Source organism: Apteryx mantelli, chromosome 6, assembly GCF_036417845.1.
Source record: "Apteryx mantelli isolate bAptMan1 chromosome 6, bAptMan1.hap1, whole genome shotgun sequence".
Classification (NCBI taxonomy): Eukaryota; Metazoa; Chordata; class Aves; order Apterygiformes; family Apterygidae; genus Apteryx; species Apteryx mantelli.
Genome location: NC_089983.1, coordinates 33,213,618 through 33,233,366, shown reverse-complemented (window position 1 = coordinate 33,233,366; position 19,749 = coordinate 33,213,618). Strand labels below are relative to the sequence as shown.

Genomic DNA, 19,749 nt, shown 5'->3' with positions numbered 1-19,749 from the left:
CCTGCGCTGTCCTCAGGCACACGAGGCGCACACGCACACATTGCACACACACCCTGCACACATGCTGGGGCACACGCGCTACACCCTTGCACGGAGGTGCATGCGCCACACGTACCGTCCGCGTTGCACGTGCGCACAGGCCCTGGCGTGGGCACCCGTGTGTGTGCGCACGCGCACACCCTACCCACACCAAGCTCCTGCATGGCGCACACGCACCTTGGGCACGCACAGCACACATTCGGGCATGGGAAGGGATGGGAGCACCCCTGCAGCAGCTCGTAGCAGAGGAAACCCCCAATGATACTACACAGACACACGTATACATCCTGATGGACATACACACGCATGCACACACACACACACGGAGTCTGTGCACAGACACACACCACGATATCCTTCCAGCAACACACTGGGAACTCTTGTGAGCTCCAGTGCACTCTCGCCCCCACGTGTGAACACACACACACACACACACACAAACCCCTCGGGGAAGGAGCCCACACATGCATTACGACCCCCCGTGAATCCCTGTTCGCACACGCACATCAGGGACACACAGACACGTACCCCCAGGCACACGCGGGTGACCACAGGACCAAACAACCACAGTCCCACCACCCGCACACGGCCCACCGGTGCCACCCCCCAGCCCTGAGTACCCACGCATGTCCCTGGGAGCTCACAGGGCTGCCCACCCTGTGCCCCCTGCACACTGCTGGGTGCCCACACGGCCAGGGGCATCTCCCTCCAGGCCAGCTCCCTGCCCTGGCACTGCCCTGCGGTAGCATTGGCACCCGCTTTGCTGGCACGGTCTCACCGGACCGGTGGAGCCAGCCGGAGCAGCACATGCCAGCCCGCTGGTCTTGGTAAAGGTTAAGGAAATAAGTGACAGCACTGCAGTGGGACTAGTCGGGGCTCAAGTGCTGTGACCAGCCTGGAGCCACTCCCCTCCCTGCCTCAGTTTCCCCAGCACAGGCCCAACGGGATGGGTCCCTGTGCCAGGCACTGATGGGCACAGGGATCCCCCGCGCTGGGCACTGTAGGGACACTGGGATCCCCGCGGACCCCTTTGCACGGGGCACTGCAGGCAGACCCCAGCGGACCCCTCCAGCCAGGCACTGCGGGGGCATGGGGAGGGGCAGGGGGGGTTAGCGAGCAGGGTCACAGTGCCACGCTGGCGGGGGCACAAGGAGGGACAAAGGACTTGCCCCTGCACCGGGCATGCACCTGCGTGGTTTAACCCCCCCAGTGCCCGCAGCAGGCAGGGGCACTACCAGCCTGCACCCCCCTCTCCGTGCACCCCCCCAGTCCCTGCCCCAGCTCTGTGCCCCCCGTGTGCTCCCTGACCCCCACCCCCGAGCACCCTGCACCCGGCAGCGCCTGCTTACCTCCCCATGCTGGCAGCCGCGGAGGGGCAGGAGGCAGGACAAGAAGTATTTCCCCCAGCGCACCAGGGCGGCGAAGCACCAGCTCAGACGGGTCATGGTGCCCCTTGCCCGCGGGGCACCCAGCGCGGGGGGCGCGGGAGCCGACCTCTGCTGCAGGCACGCTCCAGGGGCAACAGCCAAAGCTGGCCGTGCCCCCCAGGAGCGAGGGGCTCCAGTGCCCGGGAAGTGCCCAGCAGGTGCCCGGCAGCAGGCACCCCGCTGTGCAGCGATGGGCCTGGGGGCTGCGGTCCCCCCAGGCCGGGTCCCCCCCAGTCCCCCAGCGTCGCCTGCGCTCTGGCAGCCAGGCAGGGAGCACCGTGCCCGCCCATGTCCTGCAGTGCTTGGGTGGGAGCCAGCTCCGCCACGCTCCCCCTCCGCCTTCTCCTCCCCCTCCTCCTCGGCTCGCCAGGGCCTCAGCACCCATCAGGCTCACACGCCACGCCGGTGCCTGCCCCCCCTCGCACACGCATGCTCCCCGCTGCATGCTAACAGCCCCCCCCAAACCCCTTCTCATTTCGGGGGTGGAGGAGCCTGGATGCCCGGGATCCAGCACAGCTCGACCAGTGACCCCCCAGCTCTGCCTCAGTTTCCCTCTGAACCCCCCCAACATGAGCCCCAAATGGCAGTGCCTGCACACGGGGCACTTCCCTCCCCTCCTTGCAGGACTCACCCCACGGCACCCCGGCCATGCCTGGCCCCTCCCCAGGCGTCTGAGCGGGGGTTCGAGGTTGTCCCCTCCCCACCCGAGCCAAGGGTCCCCCCCGCAGCCGGGTCCCCTCACCAAAGCAGGTGCCCTGACGAGGCGCTGCCTGCCGCGCGCGCGGCGTTACCCAGGGGAACTGCTGGCCGCGGGGCACCCCCAGGACAGCCCTCGCCGCCCGCACCCCCCGCACGGAGCTTGCACGGGGCAGGGGGAAGGGACCCCTCACCCCCCGCTTCGCTGCCGCAGGGGGTGCCAACGGGAGCTGCGGCTGCCCGCCAGGACGGGCCGTGCCAAGCGCTGCACAGGTCTGGTGGGGTCGGGCCACGATGCCCCGTGACCCCCAGCTGAGGGTCCGTCCCGCGAGGCGGCCGCCGGTGCCAGGCCTGGGCACTTTGCTCACCGCGTTTGCCCGCGCCGGCCCCCGGGAGGCTGCGAACCAGCTGCAGCGCCGGGGAGGGGGGCCGGGGCGGAGGGGCGCGTGGGGCCGGGCAGAGGGAAGGGGGGCTTCAGCAGTGGCAGCCTTGTGCTGTACAGGGGGGCGCCCTGCCCAGGGGGCCCCCGCCCGCCGCAGCCCCCTGCGGCCATGCTCAGCGCCCCGGGGCGGGCAGAGGGCCCGCGGGCACACAGGTGCCGGGACGTGGCCCCCTCCCCGGGCACCAGGCAGGTGACGTCACCGCTGGCTCCACCGTCCGTCCCCCCCCCTCCAATTTAATTAGCAGATGGCCCCATAGCCAGGACCCCCCCTCGCCCGGCAGCGCCAGGCCTGCGCAGGGCCATTAGCTTTATTGGCTGCGCTGAACGCGGGCCAGGCCTCGCTAATTGAATTGCGCCCGCGCCAAGGACAGGCGGGCGTCTCCTCCCCTCCGGCCCCCCGGCACCCCCTCCCTCGCCCTTGGCTGGGGCGGGCAAGGGGGGGCTCCAGGTGTCTCGTCCCCCCTTTCTGGTGCCAAGGTGCCAAGGGGTCTGAGGGCACTGGCACAGGCAAGGGGTGGGCAGGGGCACGGCCCCTCCGCCAGAGACGTGGTGCTGCCACCAGGATGTCTGGCACCGAGCATGTGGTGTTGGCGAGGGGGTGCAGCTGCAGGCACACACACACGTGTGCACACGCAGCGACACGCGGGCACCCTCTCAGCCCCGGGCCGGCTGAGCGCCGTCGCACGTGCAGCTGCACACACATGCACCGCTGGCACACACACATGCACACGCGTGTAATCGCACACATGTATGCACACATGCAGTCATGCACGCGCCACCATACGCACACACGCACTGCCTGCACACACACACAGGCGCACACACACACACATACCACCTGCACTGCCTGCACACACACACAATCACACATGCATCCTGCACACACATGTGCTCGCACCCCCCGCCTGCACACGCACGCACACGCACACGTATGTGCCCCTGTCCCTGTCCCCAGTGCAGCGGGGTGATGGTCTGCAGGAGCCCGGTGCCCCCACCCGACGGGGGGTGCCAGGCTCCGTGCCTGCAGGCCCCCCCACTGCAGGGTGGCATGGGGCAGGGGGTCCCGGCGAGGGTGCCAACCCAGGGGTCACTCCGGGCACTGCCAGCCGCTCCCCCCTTGTCCCACTGTTGTTATGGGGCAGCCCACCGCCCCGACGCCCTCCCCGGAGCGGGTGGCCCATGCCGGGAGGCAGGAGGGTGCGGGGACGCCAAGGCCCCAGCTCGGCACCACTTCCTACTTTCACTTTGGTGCCGAGCCGAGGCCTGGGCTGGGGGTGGCAGGGGCCCCCAGGCGGGCAGGCCCCCCCGGGCTGCCACAGGTAGGGGCAGCGGGTGCTGCGGAGGGGAGGGAGGTGGCCCGGGTCCCGGGGGCAGCCAGGCACCGCCGGGGGCGTTTGCCAAGCCAGCAGCGGGGAGCGGGATGGCACCGGGTCCCTGTGCCCGGTGCTGCAGGTTGAGCCGGCACTGCCCCCCGTGCCCCTGGGCCCCTGGGAGCGGGTCCCCCCCAGGCACCTGCAGGGCAGGGCTGGCACGGCGAAGGGGGACGGGCAGGGTGGCAGAGGGGCACTCCGGGGCTGGGGGCTCCCGGGCAGGGATGGCAAGGGGGGGCCTTGCCCAGGGTCTCTGAGGACGAGTTTGCACCCCCGGCTCTGGGCACAGTCCCGGGCTGGGGGGCAGACACCCAGGCTGGGCTATTGCCCTTGCTGGGGAGGGCTGGTGCCCAGGGGCTATTGCCCGGGAGGGGGTCTCTGTGCCAAGCTGGTGCCTTAGGGGTGCTGCTGGCTATTCCCAGCTCAGTGTGGACCCTGGATCCCCCAAACTCTGGGGGTCCCACAAAACATTCCTAAGCCAGGTTCCCCCCAGGGGAGGTCATTAGGGACCCCCAGGCCTGGGACCCTGCTGCCCTCCTGCCCCAGCCCCCAGAGGCTGTACCGGTGCCTGGGCAGAGGGGTCTGGCTGAGCATCCAGCACTGCCCAGGCCCACAAAGCAGGGGCCGGGGACCGGTGGGCAGAGCCGTGGTGCCTGATGCGGTGGGGGTGAATCCTGCTGCCCCAATCCTGCCCACTTCCTCCTGGCCGAGGTACAAAAGGAGAAGCGGCCGGGCGCAGCGTGGGTGCAGGGACAAGCAGGGATCCAACAGGGACACAGCAAGCTGCTCAGGGCGCCCCACGGCTCGCCGGGCACAGGTAAGTGGCACCTCCTCCCAGGGGAAAGTGAGGCACGGGACTGGGTGGGCACATGGGAAGACTGGGCATCCAAGGTCACCCCAGGGTGCAAAAGCGGGAACCCAGGTGTCTGGAGGCCCGGATCCCACTAGGTCCCCCTGCCACGGTGATGCTGGGTGGCAGGGTCCACCCCGGGTACTGCTGCAGGCTGGTGGGGTGGCACTGGGGGCAGTGCCAAGGGGAGGGGGGCCCTGGGGGCAGCAGGGGCTGGGGGGAGATCAGGGTCGCAGGGCATTCGCACACGCTCAGGCACGCTTGTGCACATGTGCGCACATGGCTCCTGTGAGCGTGCACACACGCACCTAGCCGTGCACGCACACACACATGCACACGCATGCACACGCATGCACGCTCCCCCCGCCCCATGCCCACCCACCGCCTGTGGTGGCAGGCCCTGGGCGTGCTCTCTGCCCGGGGGTACAGCTTGGTTTGGGAGGCCCGGTGTCCCCGTCCCCAGCCCCCCTCGGTGCTTCCCGGGCTGTTCATGGTGAGAGCATGGGAAGCGAGAGCAGAAGCGAAGGCAGCGCTTCCCCCACACCAAACCCACATCCTGAATCCTGGGCGATGGGAAAAGGGATGGGGATGGGGACACTCCAGGGGCTCAGCCTCAGCAGCCTCCCAATAAATGGGGCAGTGCCCCCAGGCAGGGCAAGCCTGGCACGGCGCAGGGGACAGAGCCCAGGGGTGTTTTGGCCTGTCCGGGATGGGGTGCATGGAGAACTAAGGGGGCATAAGAAGGGGCACCTGTGCCCCCTCATGCCTGTGGAGGGGGGGAGCATTGGCAGAAAGGGTGCCCTGTGCCCGCCCTGTTTCTTACCCTAAGAAAGGGCAGCTCCATGGTAGGGCTGGGGGGAAAAGGACTCTTTCCTTGGGGCAGAGAGAGGCCAAACCAGAGTTTTGGGGCACCAGGGTCAGTGCCAGCCCAGCACCCTCTAATCACTGCCTCTGTCTTTGCAGACCCCTGGAGCAGGAGCCATGGCAGGGGATGGGGAGCCCAACCGCGTCATCAAGGACTTGCAGAGTAAGTGTGCCAGTGTGTCCCTTGCCAGGGGCGCATGGGCACCCTGAGCTCCTGCCATCTCACCCTGGCCGTGCTGGACAGGCCAGCAGCCCAGGCACCATGTTCCTCCTTGCACCCAGCCCATGGGCAGCAGGGAACGGTTGTGTCACCCATGTCCTGGCGCTGTATCAGGGAAGGAGAGCCCCCATCCCCACCATGAGTGCCATCCCAGGACCAACCCCCTGGAGCAGCCCCATCACCCCCTCATCCCTGGGTCCCTCTCAGCTGGCACTGCCAGGGATGCCAGCTCCCCCCCCCCAGCACCAAGCCTGGTGCAGTGCTCTACTCCCATCCTCTCTGCCGGCCCTGCAACCAGCCCAGGCACCTGGGCAGAAGGGAGCAGGTGCCTGGCAGAGCCTAGTGGGTACCTGCACCCACGCACTCTCCCTCTTCCCCCTTTTCATCCCGCCATGGGTTCCTCTTTCACTCACAGCAGAAATCCCCGGGGCTGGGAGCCTGGGCACAGCAGGGAGGGTGTGGGATTGCGCATGGAGCCCGCTGCCCGCCAGGGCCAGGCCAGCTCAGCCCTGCTGCCCCACAGAGACCATCGCTGAGCTGAACCGGAGCTACCGGGAGCAGAACCTGCCGGTGACGGATGGGAGCCGGGAGCTGCACAGCCTCTGTGCCCAGCTGGAGTTCCTCCTCCAGGTACCAGGCGCCTGCCCTCAGCCCCCTCCCTGCCTCGGTTTCCCCCTGGGTGCAGCTGAGAGCTGAGGGGACCTGTGCCAGCCGTTTGGTGGGTGGGCACCCTGGAAGAGCTGGGCACACTGGCCCTTGGCACTGCCAGGCCCTTGCGCTGCCTGGCTTTGGGGACATGGAGGAAGAGTTTCTCCAGGGAGGGCTGAGCCGACTCTCTTGGCACTCTCGGATGCAGATGTCCGGCATCCAGCAGACACCCTGCCCAGGGCTCACCCTCATCCACACAGGGAGCGTGGTGTTATTCCCCATGCCACAAAAGAGAAACTGAGGCACAGAGCCAGCCAAGGGCCACTCTGCACCTCTCTTCCCCCCTGCCCCAGCGCAGCAGGCTATCCCCAGCCAGGGGACACCGGGACCATCCATGCCAGGGTGCCTGCTGGGCACTCAGGGGAGCTGGCTGGCTCCCAGCCCCACGGGGGACAGGTTGAGGGGACGGGGGACCTCTCCCAGCGGGGCTGAGCCCGGGTCTCTGCCAGTTCGACCTCAAGGAGAAGAGGAACTTCTTTGGTCAGCGGAAAGACTATTGGGACTTCCTGTGCCAGGGCCTGGCGCGGCGCCGGCAGGAACACGAGGGTGTTCGCTTTGTCACCTCGCTGGACAAGGTGGGCACGGGCCACCTACACGGGCTCACGGGGATGCCCTGGGGAACGTGTACATGCACATATGCATGTATGGTTGTATGCGCACCTGTGCAAGCAACACTTGTACATTCATGTATGCACACTTGCACATGTATTTGTGCACAGGCACATGCGCTTGAGCACATTTGCACTTGTGCACACATTTGTGGGTGCATGCACACTTACACACTTGTGCATGGGTGCACTCGTAAACGCAGGCACATTATACACACACTTGTATATGCACATAAGCACTTGCACACCTATATTTGTGTGCACTTATTCTTGTTTATGCACACACTTGTGGATGTGCACACTCACGCACACACAGAGGATTTGCCCACCAGCAGTACATTTTCCTCTGTCTGATAAGCCGTGCCCCCCAGTGCCCTCCGGGGTCCCCCCCGCCCCCCGGGCTCTCCTCTAACCCTACATCCCCCAGCCCAAGCCCTGGGGACCCCCCTCCTCCCCTGCGCGGGTGGGCTGGCGGGGAGGCTTGTGCGAGGGCAGGCTCGGCAGCGGACGGGAGAGCGCTGGTATGGCGGGGGGGGATAACCCCCTCTCCCCACAGCTGAAGACCCCCGTGGGCCGGGCCCGGGCCTTCCTGCGCTACTGCCTGGTGCACCGGCAGCTGGCCGAGTCCCTGCAGCTCTGCCTCCTCGACCCCCAGAGCCTCAGGTGAGAGCAGGGGGTGCGGGGGGCTCCTGCCAGCCCGGGGGCAGCTCTCCCCTGGTACGGGGGCTGGGGGGGACGTGGCTGGCACCCCCAGTGCCCGGCAGGAGAGGGATCTGCAGAGGGATGCGTGAGCCTGTCTTGTGGTTGCAGTGAGTGGTACTACGCCCGCAGCCCCTTCCTGAGCCCCCGGCGCCGGGCCGAGATCCTGGGCAGCCTGTACGAGCTGGACGGCATCACCTTCCACCTGGCGCTGCGCCGGGCGGACCTGGACACTGCCTGGCCCATGTTCTCCGAGTGAGCCTGGGGCGTGGGGGACACCGGGGACTGGGGGGCTCAGCCCCATGAGGTGGGCACGGCGCAGACCCTGCACCGGCGCCCCCAGCCCGCCCCACGCCCCTCTGTGCACGTGGCTGGCCCCTGTGCCCCTTGCCCTGAGCCCCCCTGTCCCCTCCAGGACGCCGCTGCGGCCCAGCCCGGTGCCCGCGAGCAGCCTGGAGAAGACAGCCCCGCAGGTAGGCGATGGCGGCAGCGACGCAGCGGGGCGCACGGGCAGCCCAGCGGTGCCCGCTCCCCGCCACGTGCCCACCGCCGCTCGCTCCCCCTCCCAGCAGGCAGGCGACGCGGCCGGCGCCGACGAGGGGCCCCGGGCTGGCAGAGACGGGGAGTTCGGCACGTCCCCGGGGTGGGCGCCCGGCTCCCTGCCGCGGGGCCCGGCGGGCAGCGAGTGTCCTGGGGAGCTGCGGCGGGCCAACGCCGCCCTGCAGGCGCTGGCGGAGCAGCTGCGGGCCGAGGTGGTGGCGCTGGAGGGGCAGCTGGCGCGGGCGGAGCGGCGGCACCGGGAGCAGGAGGAGGGCAGCGCCCGGCGGGCCGAGCTGCAGGCGCGGGAGGCCGAGGCGCTGCGGGAGACCAACGCCTTCCTCAGCGGGACACTGCTGCGGCTGGACGCCCGGGCCACAGAGCTGCGGCGGCAGGCCCAGCGGGCAGAGGAGGCCGCCGCCGCCCTGCAGCGGGCCGGCGAGGAGCAGGAGCGGCGCCATACCGAGCTGGCCGGCCTCTGCCGCGCGCGGGCCGCGGCCCTGGAGGCGGCTGAGGGGCGGCTGCGGGCGCTGGAGGCTGGGCGGCCGCGGCACCTCTCGGAGGCCGAGGGCCGGGAGCCGCAGGAGCAGGTGGCTGAGAGCGAGGCCGCCGCCACGCCGGGCGGCGGGGCCGAGGCGGCGGCGGGGGCCGCGGCGGGCGGCGGCGGCGCCCTGGAGGAGGCCCGGCGGGCGCTGGTGCTGGCGGCAGAGGAGGCGCGGGGCTGGCGGGAGGCGGCGGAGGCGCGGGCCGGCCGCCTGGAGGAGGCGCTGGCCGAGCGGGCGGCCCTGGCCTCACGCCTGGAGGCCTGCGAGGCGGCGGCGGCCGGGCAGCGGGAGGAGCGGGAGCGGCTGCGGGCAGCCCTGCGGGCGGCGGCGGAGGAGCGCCAGGCCCTGGAGCAGCGGGCCGGCGCGGCGGCGGAGGACGGCGCCCGGCGGCTGGCAGCGGCCCGGGAGGAGGTGGCTGCCCTGGAGGAGGCGCTGAGGCGGGCGCTGGAGCAGGCCCAGGAGCCCCATGGAGAGGAGCCGGCAGAGGCCGGGGCAGAGCCGGGCCCCAGCACGGCCGCCGACATGGTGATGGTACAGGCAGCCGCCCGGGGTGCACCCAAACCACATCTCTGGGGCGGGGTGGGGGATAAGACCCCCAGCACCCCCCAGTGAGAGCCCCCAAAAACTACTGTGGGGGGCTGTGGCGGGGACCCCGGCTGAGCCCGGCGCCTCTCCCCGCAGCACCTGGCCGCCCTGGCCGCCGCGGCCCAGGAGGAGGCCCAGCAGGGCCGGCAGCAGCTCCAGGCCCAGCAGCAGGTGGTGGCGCGGCTGGAGGAGCAGCTGGGCAGGTAGGCGAGGAGCCCCCCATCCCTGGTGTGTCCCCTGCTCCCGCTGCAGAGCCCCCTCGCCCCGTGGCAGCAGCCCCAGGAGGGGGAGATTTGGCCCCCAGGTACCCCGCTGCGTCCCCACAGGGAGCAGAGGCAGGGCACAGGCAGAGGGACAGAGCAGATCGGTCTGGGGACTGATGTATAAGGGAGGACAGAGGAGTGGGTGGAGGAACAGAGGGATGAATTCGGGGTGAAGATGTGTGTGGGGGATTGAGGGATGGCCGGAAGGATGGAGGGATGAGTGTGGGGTGAGCAGATGAACAGGGATGGATGAATGGGTGGAGGGTTAGGTTTAGGGTGAGTAGATGGATGGAGGGACATATGGGTTGGTGGAGGTAGAGAGGGATGAATTTATGGTGAGATGTGTGAGGGATGGATGGATGGGTGGAGGAACAGAGGGATGGATTGGGAGTGAGTAGATGGATGGACGGATGGATGGGTTGGCGGAGGGATGGAGGGATAGGTGAGGGGAAGGATGAATGAACGGCTGGAAAACATCTGGGTAGGTGGATGGATGGTCTGCTGGATGGTGAGATCGGGGGGGGGATGCAGAGATGGATGGAGTGGGAGATGGATGATGAGCAGATGGAGGGATGGATGGAGAGATGGCCAGCTGTGGGACGGGGGGATCCCCACCACTGCCCCAGCTGTCCCGGCACCCCAGGGCTGGGCTCAGAGCTGTCTTGCCACCCTCTGTGTCAGGGCACGGCAAGATGGGGAGCGCTGGGCATCGGCCCTGCAGCGGGCGCAGCGGGAGGCCATGGAGCGGGAGGCCACACGCGGCGAGGAGCAGGCCCGGCAGCAGGAGCTCGTCCGCGACATGAAGGGGCGGCTGCTGGAGCTGCTGCGGTGAGAGCCCTGGGCAGTCCTGCGCCCACCCTTTCCCTGGCCACCATGGCTAGAAGGCTTGTGCCATGTGCAAATGAATGCTCTCAAACCCCTTTGCCCAGAGGAGGGCACCAGAGCCCAGGAAAATCCCACTCACCACCTTAGAGACCCAGGTGGAGACTTGGTTGCCCACCTTGGGTCTTTAGTGCCAGGCCTTGCACCCAGACCTCCCATTGCTGGGCTAGCAGTGTGGGGGCAGCGGCTATATTGGGGGCTGTTACAGCAAAGGGCACATGGGTTTTTACCGGGGCTATTGCACATGTGTAAACCGGAGAGCACAGCTGGCAGCCAAAAAGGTGCTGCTGCATGGGAGTAGGTAACACTTGTGAGTGCAACAAATGGTACATGCCCCAGACACATGCACACTCCTGCCTGTGCGTGACCTGTCCATGCCATCAGGCTCATGTGCACACACACACACATGCATGCACACACATGCACGAGTGTCTACGTGTGTGGGTGTTCATGTGTGTGTGTGCGCGCGCATGCCTGTGCCCATTCAGCCAAGCTCCCACACATCCCCACCCGCTGCAGAAAGGGAGATGCCCAAGAGAGACATCCACCCCTTGCCTATGCACCCAGGGGGTCCAGCCTGAGGGTAACCCCACTCCTGAGGGTGCTGGCAGAGGCAGATTGGCTCTGCTAGCCCCTGCACCCAGGCGGAGCTGACCTGACCCCTCCCTGCAGGGAGAAGGATGCACTGTGGCAGAAGACAGAGGGCATCGACCTGCAGATGCCCAGCACGGCTCCCCGCGACGTGGGGCTGTGTGCCCGCTGTCACAAGGATTTTCGCCTCCTCTCCCGGCGGTACAGCTGCAGGTGGGGCCCAGGGGCATTGGGGGAGATCACAGGGCAGGGGGCTGGGCATCCAGGAGGATGAGGGGCACTGAGATGTCATGGCCTTTGTGCACACAAGCCCGTCCTCTTTCGGCAGGTTGTGCCATGGCAAGGTGTGCCACACGTGCTCCGTGGACGTGGGCAAGCAGGGTCGTTGCTGCCTGCTTTGCTACCAACAAAGGCACCAGCAGGCCACGTAAGTCAGAACCAGGTCCGTCGTGCCGTGCCTGGGACACCCCCTCCTGCCACAGCCCACCCTGACTGCCTCCTCATGGACTCACGTGAGCCAGGGACCCAGGCGTCCAGGGCCTGCTGCACAGGTCCTTCCACTCAGAGTTTAGGGTTTCGGACATGTCTTTCACGTGGCTGGTCCACGGAGAAGAAAACAACCCGCTCCTGCTAACTCTGTGGCTTCTGTGTCACCTGCTGGTCATCGTCGGTTCAAATCCTTGTCCAGGGTGTGGGATGCCGGTGATACCAAGGTGGGCTGTCCAAGCCCTCCTTGGGGGGAAACCATCTCAGCAAAAGGTGCCCCATCTGAGGCCCACCTGAGCCCCTGCCTGCCCCCTGCCCCACCATGAAGCCCTGGCAGGGAGGCAGCAACAGGCAGGAGAGACAGCTCTTAGCCAACGCCCCCAGCTTCCTGCCGGGTTGTGAGGAACCTCTTGGGCAAGAGGTTTCCCAGATGCAAAGGTGACGGGCTGTCCCTGCCAAGCTACTCCACTGCCCCTGCCCAGCCACCAGGACACAGGGCTCCATGCCTGGGTGCCAAGGGACCCCCGTGGCCCTGTCCTCAGCCCCTCACCACCCACCACGCAGCATGCAGCAGGCACCCACTGATGCCTCCTGCATTAAGGACCCCCAGGACCCCGAGGCAGGGGACAACAGAGGAGCAGTATGGGACTGCCATGGAACAGCGCTTAGGCCTGCTGGGACAAACACTCTGACACATGTCACAGAGGGTGGCAGGTGGGACCCCAGCAGGGTCACAACTCCCTCTCCAGCCCCTCTGCTGCATTCTGGTGCCAGCCCCAGTTGCCCAAGCTGGAGCGGAAGTGCTCCCTCCTCCCCTGCCCAGTTGTGTAAGGTGCAGGTTCCCAGCCCTTTGCACAATGATTGCCCGGCACTGCAGCACCGGGGCAGGCAGGAGGGGTGCTGGCAGTCTTGGCCTACTGGGGACGGGGCTGGCTCTGTGTCAGCAAGGGCAGGGAGCAGCTGCAAAGGGGATCTTGCCCTGATTTGCATCATTCGGGCTCAGATGGGTGTTGGGAAAGGGGTGGCGGGAGTCTGCCCCCCAGCCCTGTTCCCAGGCGGGACTAACAGGTCATGGAGAGCCCAGACCAGTTAAAGAACAGGGCCTGTTTCCATGACGCAGAGGGTGAGACCTGCTGGAGACGCACAGGATGCAAAAACATCTGCAACAGCCTCTTGGGTAACGGCGTTTTCCTGGCTTGGAAATGAGCATTACAGCACACACCACAGAGCCGAGCCGGCCTGGACACATTGAGCACATCCTTTTCAGCACAGCATACAGGGCAGCAAGGAGGGAGCCTGCTGGGGTGGGGAATACAGGACCCATCATCCCCAAGAAATACCATGGCCAAGTGGTTCCCCAGCAGTGTGCCCTGATCCCTGTCCCTCCACCCCCATCCCACACGGCCAGATCCCCAGGGCAAACAGGAGCCAAACATGGATGACAAACCCATCAGCTTCTTTACTGCTGGACAGCCATCAGCCACAAACATCATCCGCATCCCCTGGCCCTGGCGCGGGGTCCCCAGTGTCACAGGCTCTATCCCAAAGTGAGGGGAGGGAGGACAGCATTGGGCATCTCTTCTCTGGAAACAAGACTGGGGTGGCTCGTACCCCCTCACTGCCCAAGCCCTACTCCAGCTGGGGTCCCCATTCCAGCAGTGGCCTCACACATCACCGTGGCATCGCTGCCCACCAGCCCTCACTGTGTCGTTGGGGCCTGCTGGCAGTGCCCGATGGCCACTCCATCCCCTGCGTGTCCCAGGCAGCCTGATGGACAGCTACACGCACTCCAGCTCATGGCCTTGTGCACGGTCACACCTCCCCAACTCACTGATGTACACACAATCACACACACGGTCGCAGACATAGAACCATGCACTCTTCTGTGCACACACCCCTATTCATGGTCACACACACTTTCACAAAAAATTGTGCACACACTTGCATGCACAGACACACAATCACAGTTGCACACACTAACATGCACACAAATTTATGAACATCCAGTAGTGTTTGTGCACATATTTGCATGTGAGAGCATGATTGTGCTCTCACATGCAAATACTGCTCACATGCACACTCACAATCACACACACTCATACAGACACATTTCAACTATTACATATACACAAATACACACATGCACATAGTCACGCACACACATCTGCTCAGTCACACATAGTCACACACACACACACTTATGCACACTCACACATGCACACACGGCTGTGCAAATACACACACATAGCTTCACACAATCGCACCTACAAACTCCCACACATACATGATCACACCATGATTGCATGCACATATGATCACACACAATACACAATCTCACACAATCGCACCCATGCAAACTTATGGTCATACACACAGCATTGCACACACATGCAATCACACGCAGTCCCCCCCCACACACGCTCTCACCATCACCAACATGCAGCAAGCACAGACCCATTTGATGCCCATCTGTGAGTGGGGAGCCCTGGAGGGCTGTGCCTGGCACCCCAGGCCATGTCCCTGGAGTCTGTGCGAGGGTGCTGGGGCATGCGGGAAGAGAGAGTCAGGGTCCTGGGGCCTGCTGCAAGCCAGGCAGCTCAGGTTCTGGGGGAGCGGCAGGGCTCAGAGGGTGGTGGAGGTGTTGGCAGAGGAGGAGGCAACAGAGCTGCGGCCATAGCGGGCCACAGCATCCTTGCTGATGAGCCCGCGCTGTGCCAGGATCTTGAGGAAGCTGTTGCGAAACTTCTGCCCGATGAAGGCATAGATGATGGGGTTGATGCAGCTGTGGGCGAAGCCCAGGACCTGCGTGATGGAGAGGGCAGCGTCGATGCGGTTCCTCCTCTCACATGTCTCAGCAATGGCCTGTGTCCTCATGAGGGTGTCGCTCACCAGGGTGATGTTGTAGGGTAGCCAGCAAATGAGGAAGACTAGCACCACAGCCAGGATGACCTTCATGGCCCGCTGCTTCTGGGCGTTCTTGGTCTGGAGGAGGGTGTGCACGGTGACGCCGTAGCAGAAGAGCATCACCAGGAGGGGCACTGCGAAGCCGAAGGTCTGCGGGAGGACCCGCAGCACCACCCGCCACTTGGCCGTGTCCTCGCCACTGATGCTCTCATAGCACACCGTGCCATTGCTGGGTGAGGAGAAGGCCTCACGGAAGAGCAGGATGGGCAGAGAGAGCAGGATGGAGAAGACCCAGATGCCCAGGCAGACAAACTTAACCCAGTGCCTCTTCTCAGTGACGGCCCGGGTGGCATAGACGATGGCCAGGTAGCGGTCCACACTGATGCAAGCCAGTAGCAGAATACCACTGTAGAAGTTGACCTCCTGCAGCACAGAGATGGCCTTGCACATCACAGTGCCGAAAATCCACTCATGGGCCCGGTAGACAGCCCAGAGTGGCAGGCTAAGGGCGAAAAGCAGGTCTGCCACAGCCAGGTTGAGCAGGTAGACATCGGTGACAGAGCGGTTCGTTTGACTGGAGGTCACCACCAACACCACCAGCCCATTCCCCACCACACTGAGGAGGAAGACGAGGCAGTAGATCACCACCACCAGGTACTTATTGATGGCAGAGCTATCAGGCCGGCACGGGGAGGCGGAGATAGAGGTGTCGGGCATAGCAGTGCTGTCGTAGGTGTAGCTGTAGTTTAAGAGGAGATCAAAGAGATCCCCACTGAAGGTTAACGCCTCCATTTTGCCTGTGAGGCACAAAGTCATCATGAGTGCAAGGTGGGAGCATGGCCTGAGCCAGAAGTGGCAGCATCTCTGGGTCCCCCACATCTCCATCCCCTAGCAATGCCCCTACATCGCTCTGCTGTGCCCCATGTCCATGCTGTGCCAGGTAATGAGCAGTCCTACACGTGGACACTGTTACCCATGTGTCCCCTTGTACAACACTCTCAGGGCCCCTCTGACAGCTCAGTTCCCTTCTGCCTTCAAGCCTTTCTCCCAGGGCAGAACCTGACCTGTCATCTCTTCCCAGGCCACGTCTGCAACTCCGAATTGGTGTGGTCCCAGGGCCATGCAGCTGCCAGGAAGAGCCCAGTTCCCCCCAGGCCAGGCAATGTTTGCATGTCAATCCCACACCAGAAACAGCACAGCACCAAGGACAGGCCGGTCCTCAGGTAAAGACCAGCCAAATCTCATCCCAACCCTGTACCTTCCCTGTCCCTCTTCATTCTCCCCTCCCACAGAGGAAGGATTTCCCAGTCGGCACATGTATCTTCCCAGGTCCCCACCACTGATCGACTGTCTCATCTTGAGGTGGGGGCTCCCCATCAATGCAGCACCTCTGCTTGAGTTCAGTCCCCTCCAGGAGGCACCTGGGCCCTTGAGCATCTCTGGGTTCCTCTGGTATACGTTGGTCCTTCAAGCACCTCTGAGCTCTTTGGGCATTTCTGCATCCTTCAAGTACCTCTGGATCCCTCCAGCATCCCCAGCCCCTTGAGCATCTCTCCGCTGACTCTGCCCCTTCTGCCACCCTGCACAGCAGTGGTGCTGCAGTCACAGTGTTAGGGACAGAGTGGAATTGGGAAGGTCTGAAGGTGATTTCATGCCTATCTTCTCCCCCCAGGTCCTGTCCACTTGTGATGCGTTTCACCCCCGGGACGGAAGGACGCATTGCCCATTGCAGGTGGCTTTGGAAACATTGCACATCTGTGGTTTTCCTGTTCCTCTGCTCAGCACTGCCAGCTATCCCCATGCCCCTTTAGCTCTGCCATGGTGGGGAAATCACAGGTGACAGTTGTTTTTTTGTGTCTCCTGGCATTTAGGACATTGCCTACGCACACCATCCGCACCTCCCTGAAGACTATAGGGTTTTATCTTTCTCCCATTGTGGACTGAGGCTTCCTTTTCATTCTGGTTTTGTGCCCCTGCCCCATTTCCCAGCCCCTCTCCCTGTCTGTGCTTGGAGTTGCCAGATCTGCTCGGAGGGTGCTGAGGCCCCATGGTGCTGGGAGCCCTGGCACTGAGCTGGCCTGGTTTGAACCCAGCCACTCTCCCTGAGAACAACTTTCCCCTTCTGTCCTGTGGGGATTTCCCCGTTGCAGCTTCTGCTGGTGCCTCCACCCTTTTGCTGGGCTTCTCCGTGAGGAGCCCAGCTCTGTCTTCTCTATAGCCCCCACAGGAGAGCTGAAGGCAGTGATTAGGTCCCCCCTACACCCTCTCTTCTACCAGCTGGGCAAATCCAGTTCCTTCCATCTCCCCTCTTACGTCCTGTGCTCCAAACCCTATCGCTAGAGCAGCTCCAGTTTGTCACAATCTCTTCTGTACTGGGAGACCAGAGCTGGACCCAGCGCCCAGATGGGCTCCCACCAGTGCCTACGGAGGGACAAACCCTCCCCGGGCTCTGCCGGTTCTGGTCCTATGGAGATCCCTCTCCATCTCCCTGGTCGGCCACAGCCCAGGGCATCGCTGGTGCCAAAGGAGAAGGTCCCGAGGGCAGGGCCACTGCAGGCTCCTCAGCCTCCGTGGGCACTGGGCAGAGCCAGACACTTGCACTTAAGGTAGAAGAGACATGCTTCCCCTTGGGGTATTTTTGGCTTCCTGTTTTGTCTCCCTCTCAAAATCCCTGCGGTTCCTCTGGGGACCAGATTTTCCCCACCCCACCCCCTGCCGTGGGTATCAGACTCCTGGTCCAGCCCCGGGCTGCTCGGGAGAACAAGAAGCACCCAGTTTCCTCCTCGAACCCTCCACCATGGAAGTCCTGTCCATAAACCAGCTGGCCCAGCAGGTCCCTTTGTGGGGGGAAGGAAGGGCAGGGCATGGGGAAATGTCCTCCCAGCTCACCGTCAAGTGCAAAGGAAATGGGAGCAGGTGCTTTCGCCCGCAGCACCTGCACTCCCCGGCCCCAGAGAAGGGAAGGATTTGCCCCCATTTGGGAGCCAGCTAAGATCAGCCCCAGGCACAGCTCCCTGGGCTCGCCCTCAACACCAGCTCCTTCCCCGCCGCATCCAGCTACCCCTGTGCATCCAGCCCTCGGAGGCCAGCCAGACCCACGAGACCATCCCAGCGCAGTGGGTGCCCCCACTCCTGCCTGCCCCGCTCCAAAACGCAGGGGCAGGCAGCAACTTAGCTGTGGAGCTCAAGGGCTGGCAAGCTGAAAGAAAACCTTGGGATCTAGTCAAGCATCCTTGGGGACTCACCAGTTGCTTCCTGAGCTGTTTCCCCTCAAGTGTGGAGTCTTTTGCCCTTCCCAGTCCAGCTCTTGTTGGGAAGCTCCCCAGGGATTTTGCCAGTCCTTCCTCTCCGTGGTCTCGCTCTCCGCTGTGGGCTGACGTGGAGACGAATCTGGACACAATCCCCAAATGGCTTCGAAGCGGAGCCTGGCGGGAGCACAGAGCGCTGAGGACGTGCAAGGCCCGCAGAGGCCCACTGTGCTCCGGCTCCCCAACACCCGCCGGGAGAGCCGGGGGGTCCCTCACCTGCACCAGCTGCCCGTGCCGCGGTCCCCCCGTGCCTCTCCTCCGCTGGCTGCTTTATGCCACGCAGGGAGGAAGCGAGGTTGCAAAACCACCATCCAGCCCGAAGAGGAAGTGGCCAGAAGGGACCCTTTCCCGGCTCCCCGGACCGCCTTCCCTTGGGTCCGGGGGAGTTCGGCAGCCCCCTGCCGCCCTCCTGCCCCATAGCGGGCGGCCCTCCGGGGACCTCAGTGCCCTCGGCCACCCAGCAGTCGGTCGCACGTGGGTGCATCTGGAAGGGAATCATGTCCGACCCGCAGTGATTCCCCTGTGGGTGCTGGCACAGCGACCCCAAGGGACTGGGTCCAGACTGGGGGTGCCACCAGCTCCCGTGGGCCCACTGCAGAGGGTGGGCAAGGTTTCCATTCGGGGCCTCCTGGGTGCCACAGCCTCCCTGCAAGATCACAGGGCCCCTCGCCTGCCCCATGGGGAACTTTTGCCCTGGTCAGCGAGCCAAAAGGAGGACCTGGCTCTGTGCCTCAGTTTCCCCATTGATAGAGCTGGCTGGGGTCAGGGTGCTGGGCTGAGCCCCCTGCAAACCCCCGTCCCCGACCCTGGGGCTCGGGGGGCACAGCGGGGCCTGGCCAGGCCAGTGTGTCCCCACCGGGGGATGCTGTGGGGCTGACTGGCTCCCAGGAGTGGGTCGGACCCTGTGGGCAGTCGAATCCACGTGCCCGAGGGGTGCTGAGCTCGTGTGCACGCGAGCTGGTGTCGACCGTGCACACGTGTGCACGCGACCACACGCGTGTGCGCCAGCGCGGGCGAGCGTGCGTGGGTGCAGGGGCCCGTGCGGCTCCGGGGCTGCACCTGTGCGAGGGTGCCTCCGCGACCCCAAACACCGCAGCCCCCTCGCGGCCCTCCCGCCGCCGCCCCGGCGTCCCGGCCGCGCGCCCTGCCGAGCGGCACCACAAGGAGGTGCCCTGCGGCTGCCCAGCAGCGGCCGCGTTTCGGGGTGACCCTGTGGGGCGACGCAGCCCCCCGCAGCAGAAGCCGCCGGTGCCGCGGCCCCGTCCCCGGCGCGAGCAGGAGCTGCGGTCTGGCTGTGGGGCGCGGGGCGCCCCCCGGGTGGGACACCCTGCCCCACCCCACACCCCCGGCACCCCCTTTGGTGCTTCCAAACCCTTGGGGCACCCCCAAACACCCACATCCGCCTGGGGCACCCACAGGCCCCCCCAGGCACCTCGTTCCCTGTGTGGGGGCACCCCACACTTTGGGGGACCCCGGGGTACACCCACATTTTTGGGGCAACCTTACCCCTGGGGGTACCCCCAACTTTGGAGAATCCCATAACCCTGGGGGCACCCACTTTTGGGGACCCCATAACCCTGGGTATCCCCGCAGACCCCCGGGGCACCCCTGTCCCCTGGGGTCACCCCCGTGCCTTGGGGGCCCCCCACACTTTGGGGGCACCGCACTTCCCTGAAGCACCCCCTAACGTTTGGGGACCCCCTCCCCCGGCCACCCCCATCCCCT

At 65.4% G+C, this 19,749-nt stretch overlaps 3 protein-coding genes across 3 annotated transcripts in view; 1 reads left to right on the top strand and 2 right to left on the bottom strand.

Moving 5' to 3' along the window:
• TNS1 (tensin 1) overlaps window positions 1-1,418 on the bottom strand; it is an 87,482-nt gene extending 86,064 nt beyond the window's left edge. Inside the window, exon 1 of the mRNA XM_067299230.1 lies at window positions 1,389-1,418. The gene's annotated coding sequence lies outside the window, so the exon portion shown is untranslated. The remainder of the gene's footprint in view (window positions 1-1,388) is intronic.
• A 3,176-nt stretch (window positions 1,419-4,594) lies between these two features.
• RUFY4 (RUN and FYVE domain containing 4) lies at window positions 4,595-16,608 on the top strand. Its single transcript, XM_067298635.1, has 13 exons — window positions 4,595-4,791; window positions 5,788-5,851; window positions 6,432-6,538; window positions 7,066-7,191; window positions 7,781-7,887; window positions 8,035-8,178; window positions 8,339-9,536; window positions 9,687-9,793; window positions 10,535-10,681; window positions 11,408-11,539; window positions 11,655-11,753; window positions 15,798-15,939; window positions 16,389-16,608. The coding sequence occupies exons 2-13, from the start codon at window positions 5,806-5,808 to the stop codon at window positions 16,554-16,556; spliced, it is 2,523 nt and encodes an 840-aa protein (XP_067154736.1). The 5' UTR covers window positions 4,595-4,791; window positions 5,788-5,805; the 3' UTR covers window positions 16,557-16,608.
• LOC106499143 (C-X-C chemokine receptor type 1-like) lies at window positions 13,148-18,000 on the bottom strand. The gene is made up of 2 exons (XM_013960526.2): window positions 17,962-18,000; window positions 13,148-15,513 (listed from the first exon to the last, which is right to left on the bottom strand). Exon 2 carries the CDS (start codon window positions 15,506-15,508, stop codon window positions 14,435-14,437), a length of 1,074 nt encoding a protein of 357 aa, XP_013815980.1. The 5' UTR covers window positions 15,509-15,513; window positions 17,962-18,000; the 3' UTR covers window positions 13,148-14,434.
• Window positions 18,001-19,749: the final 1,749 nt, after the last annotated feature.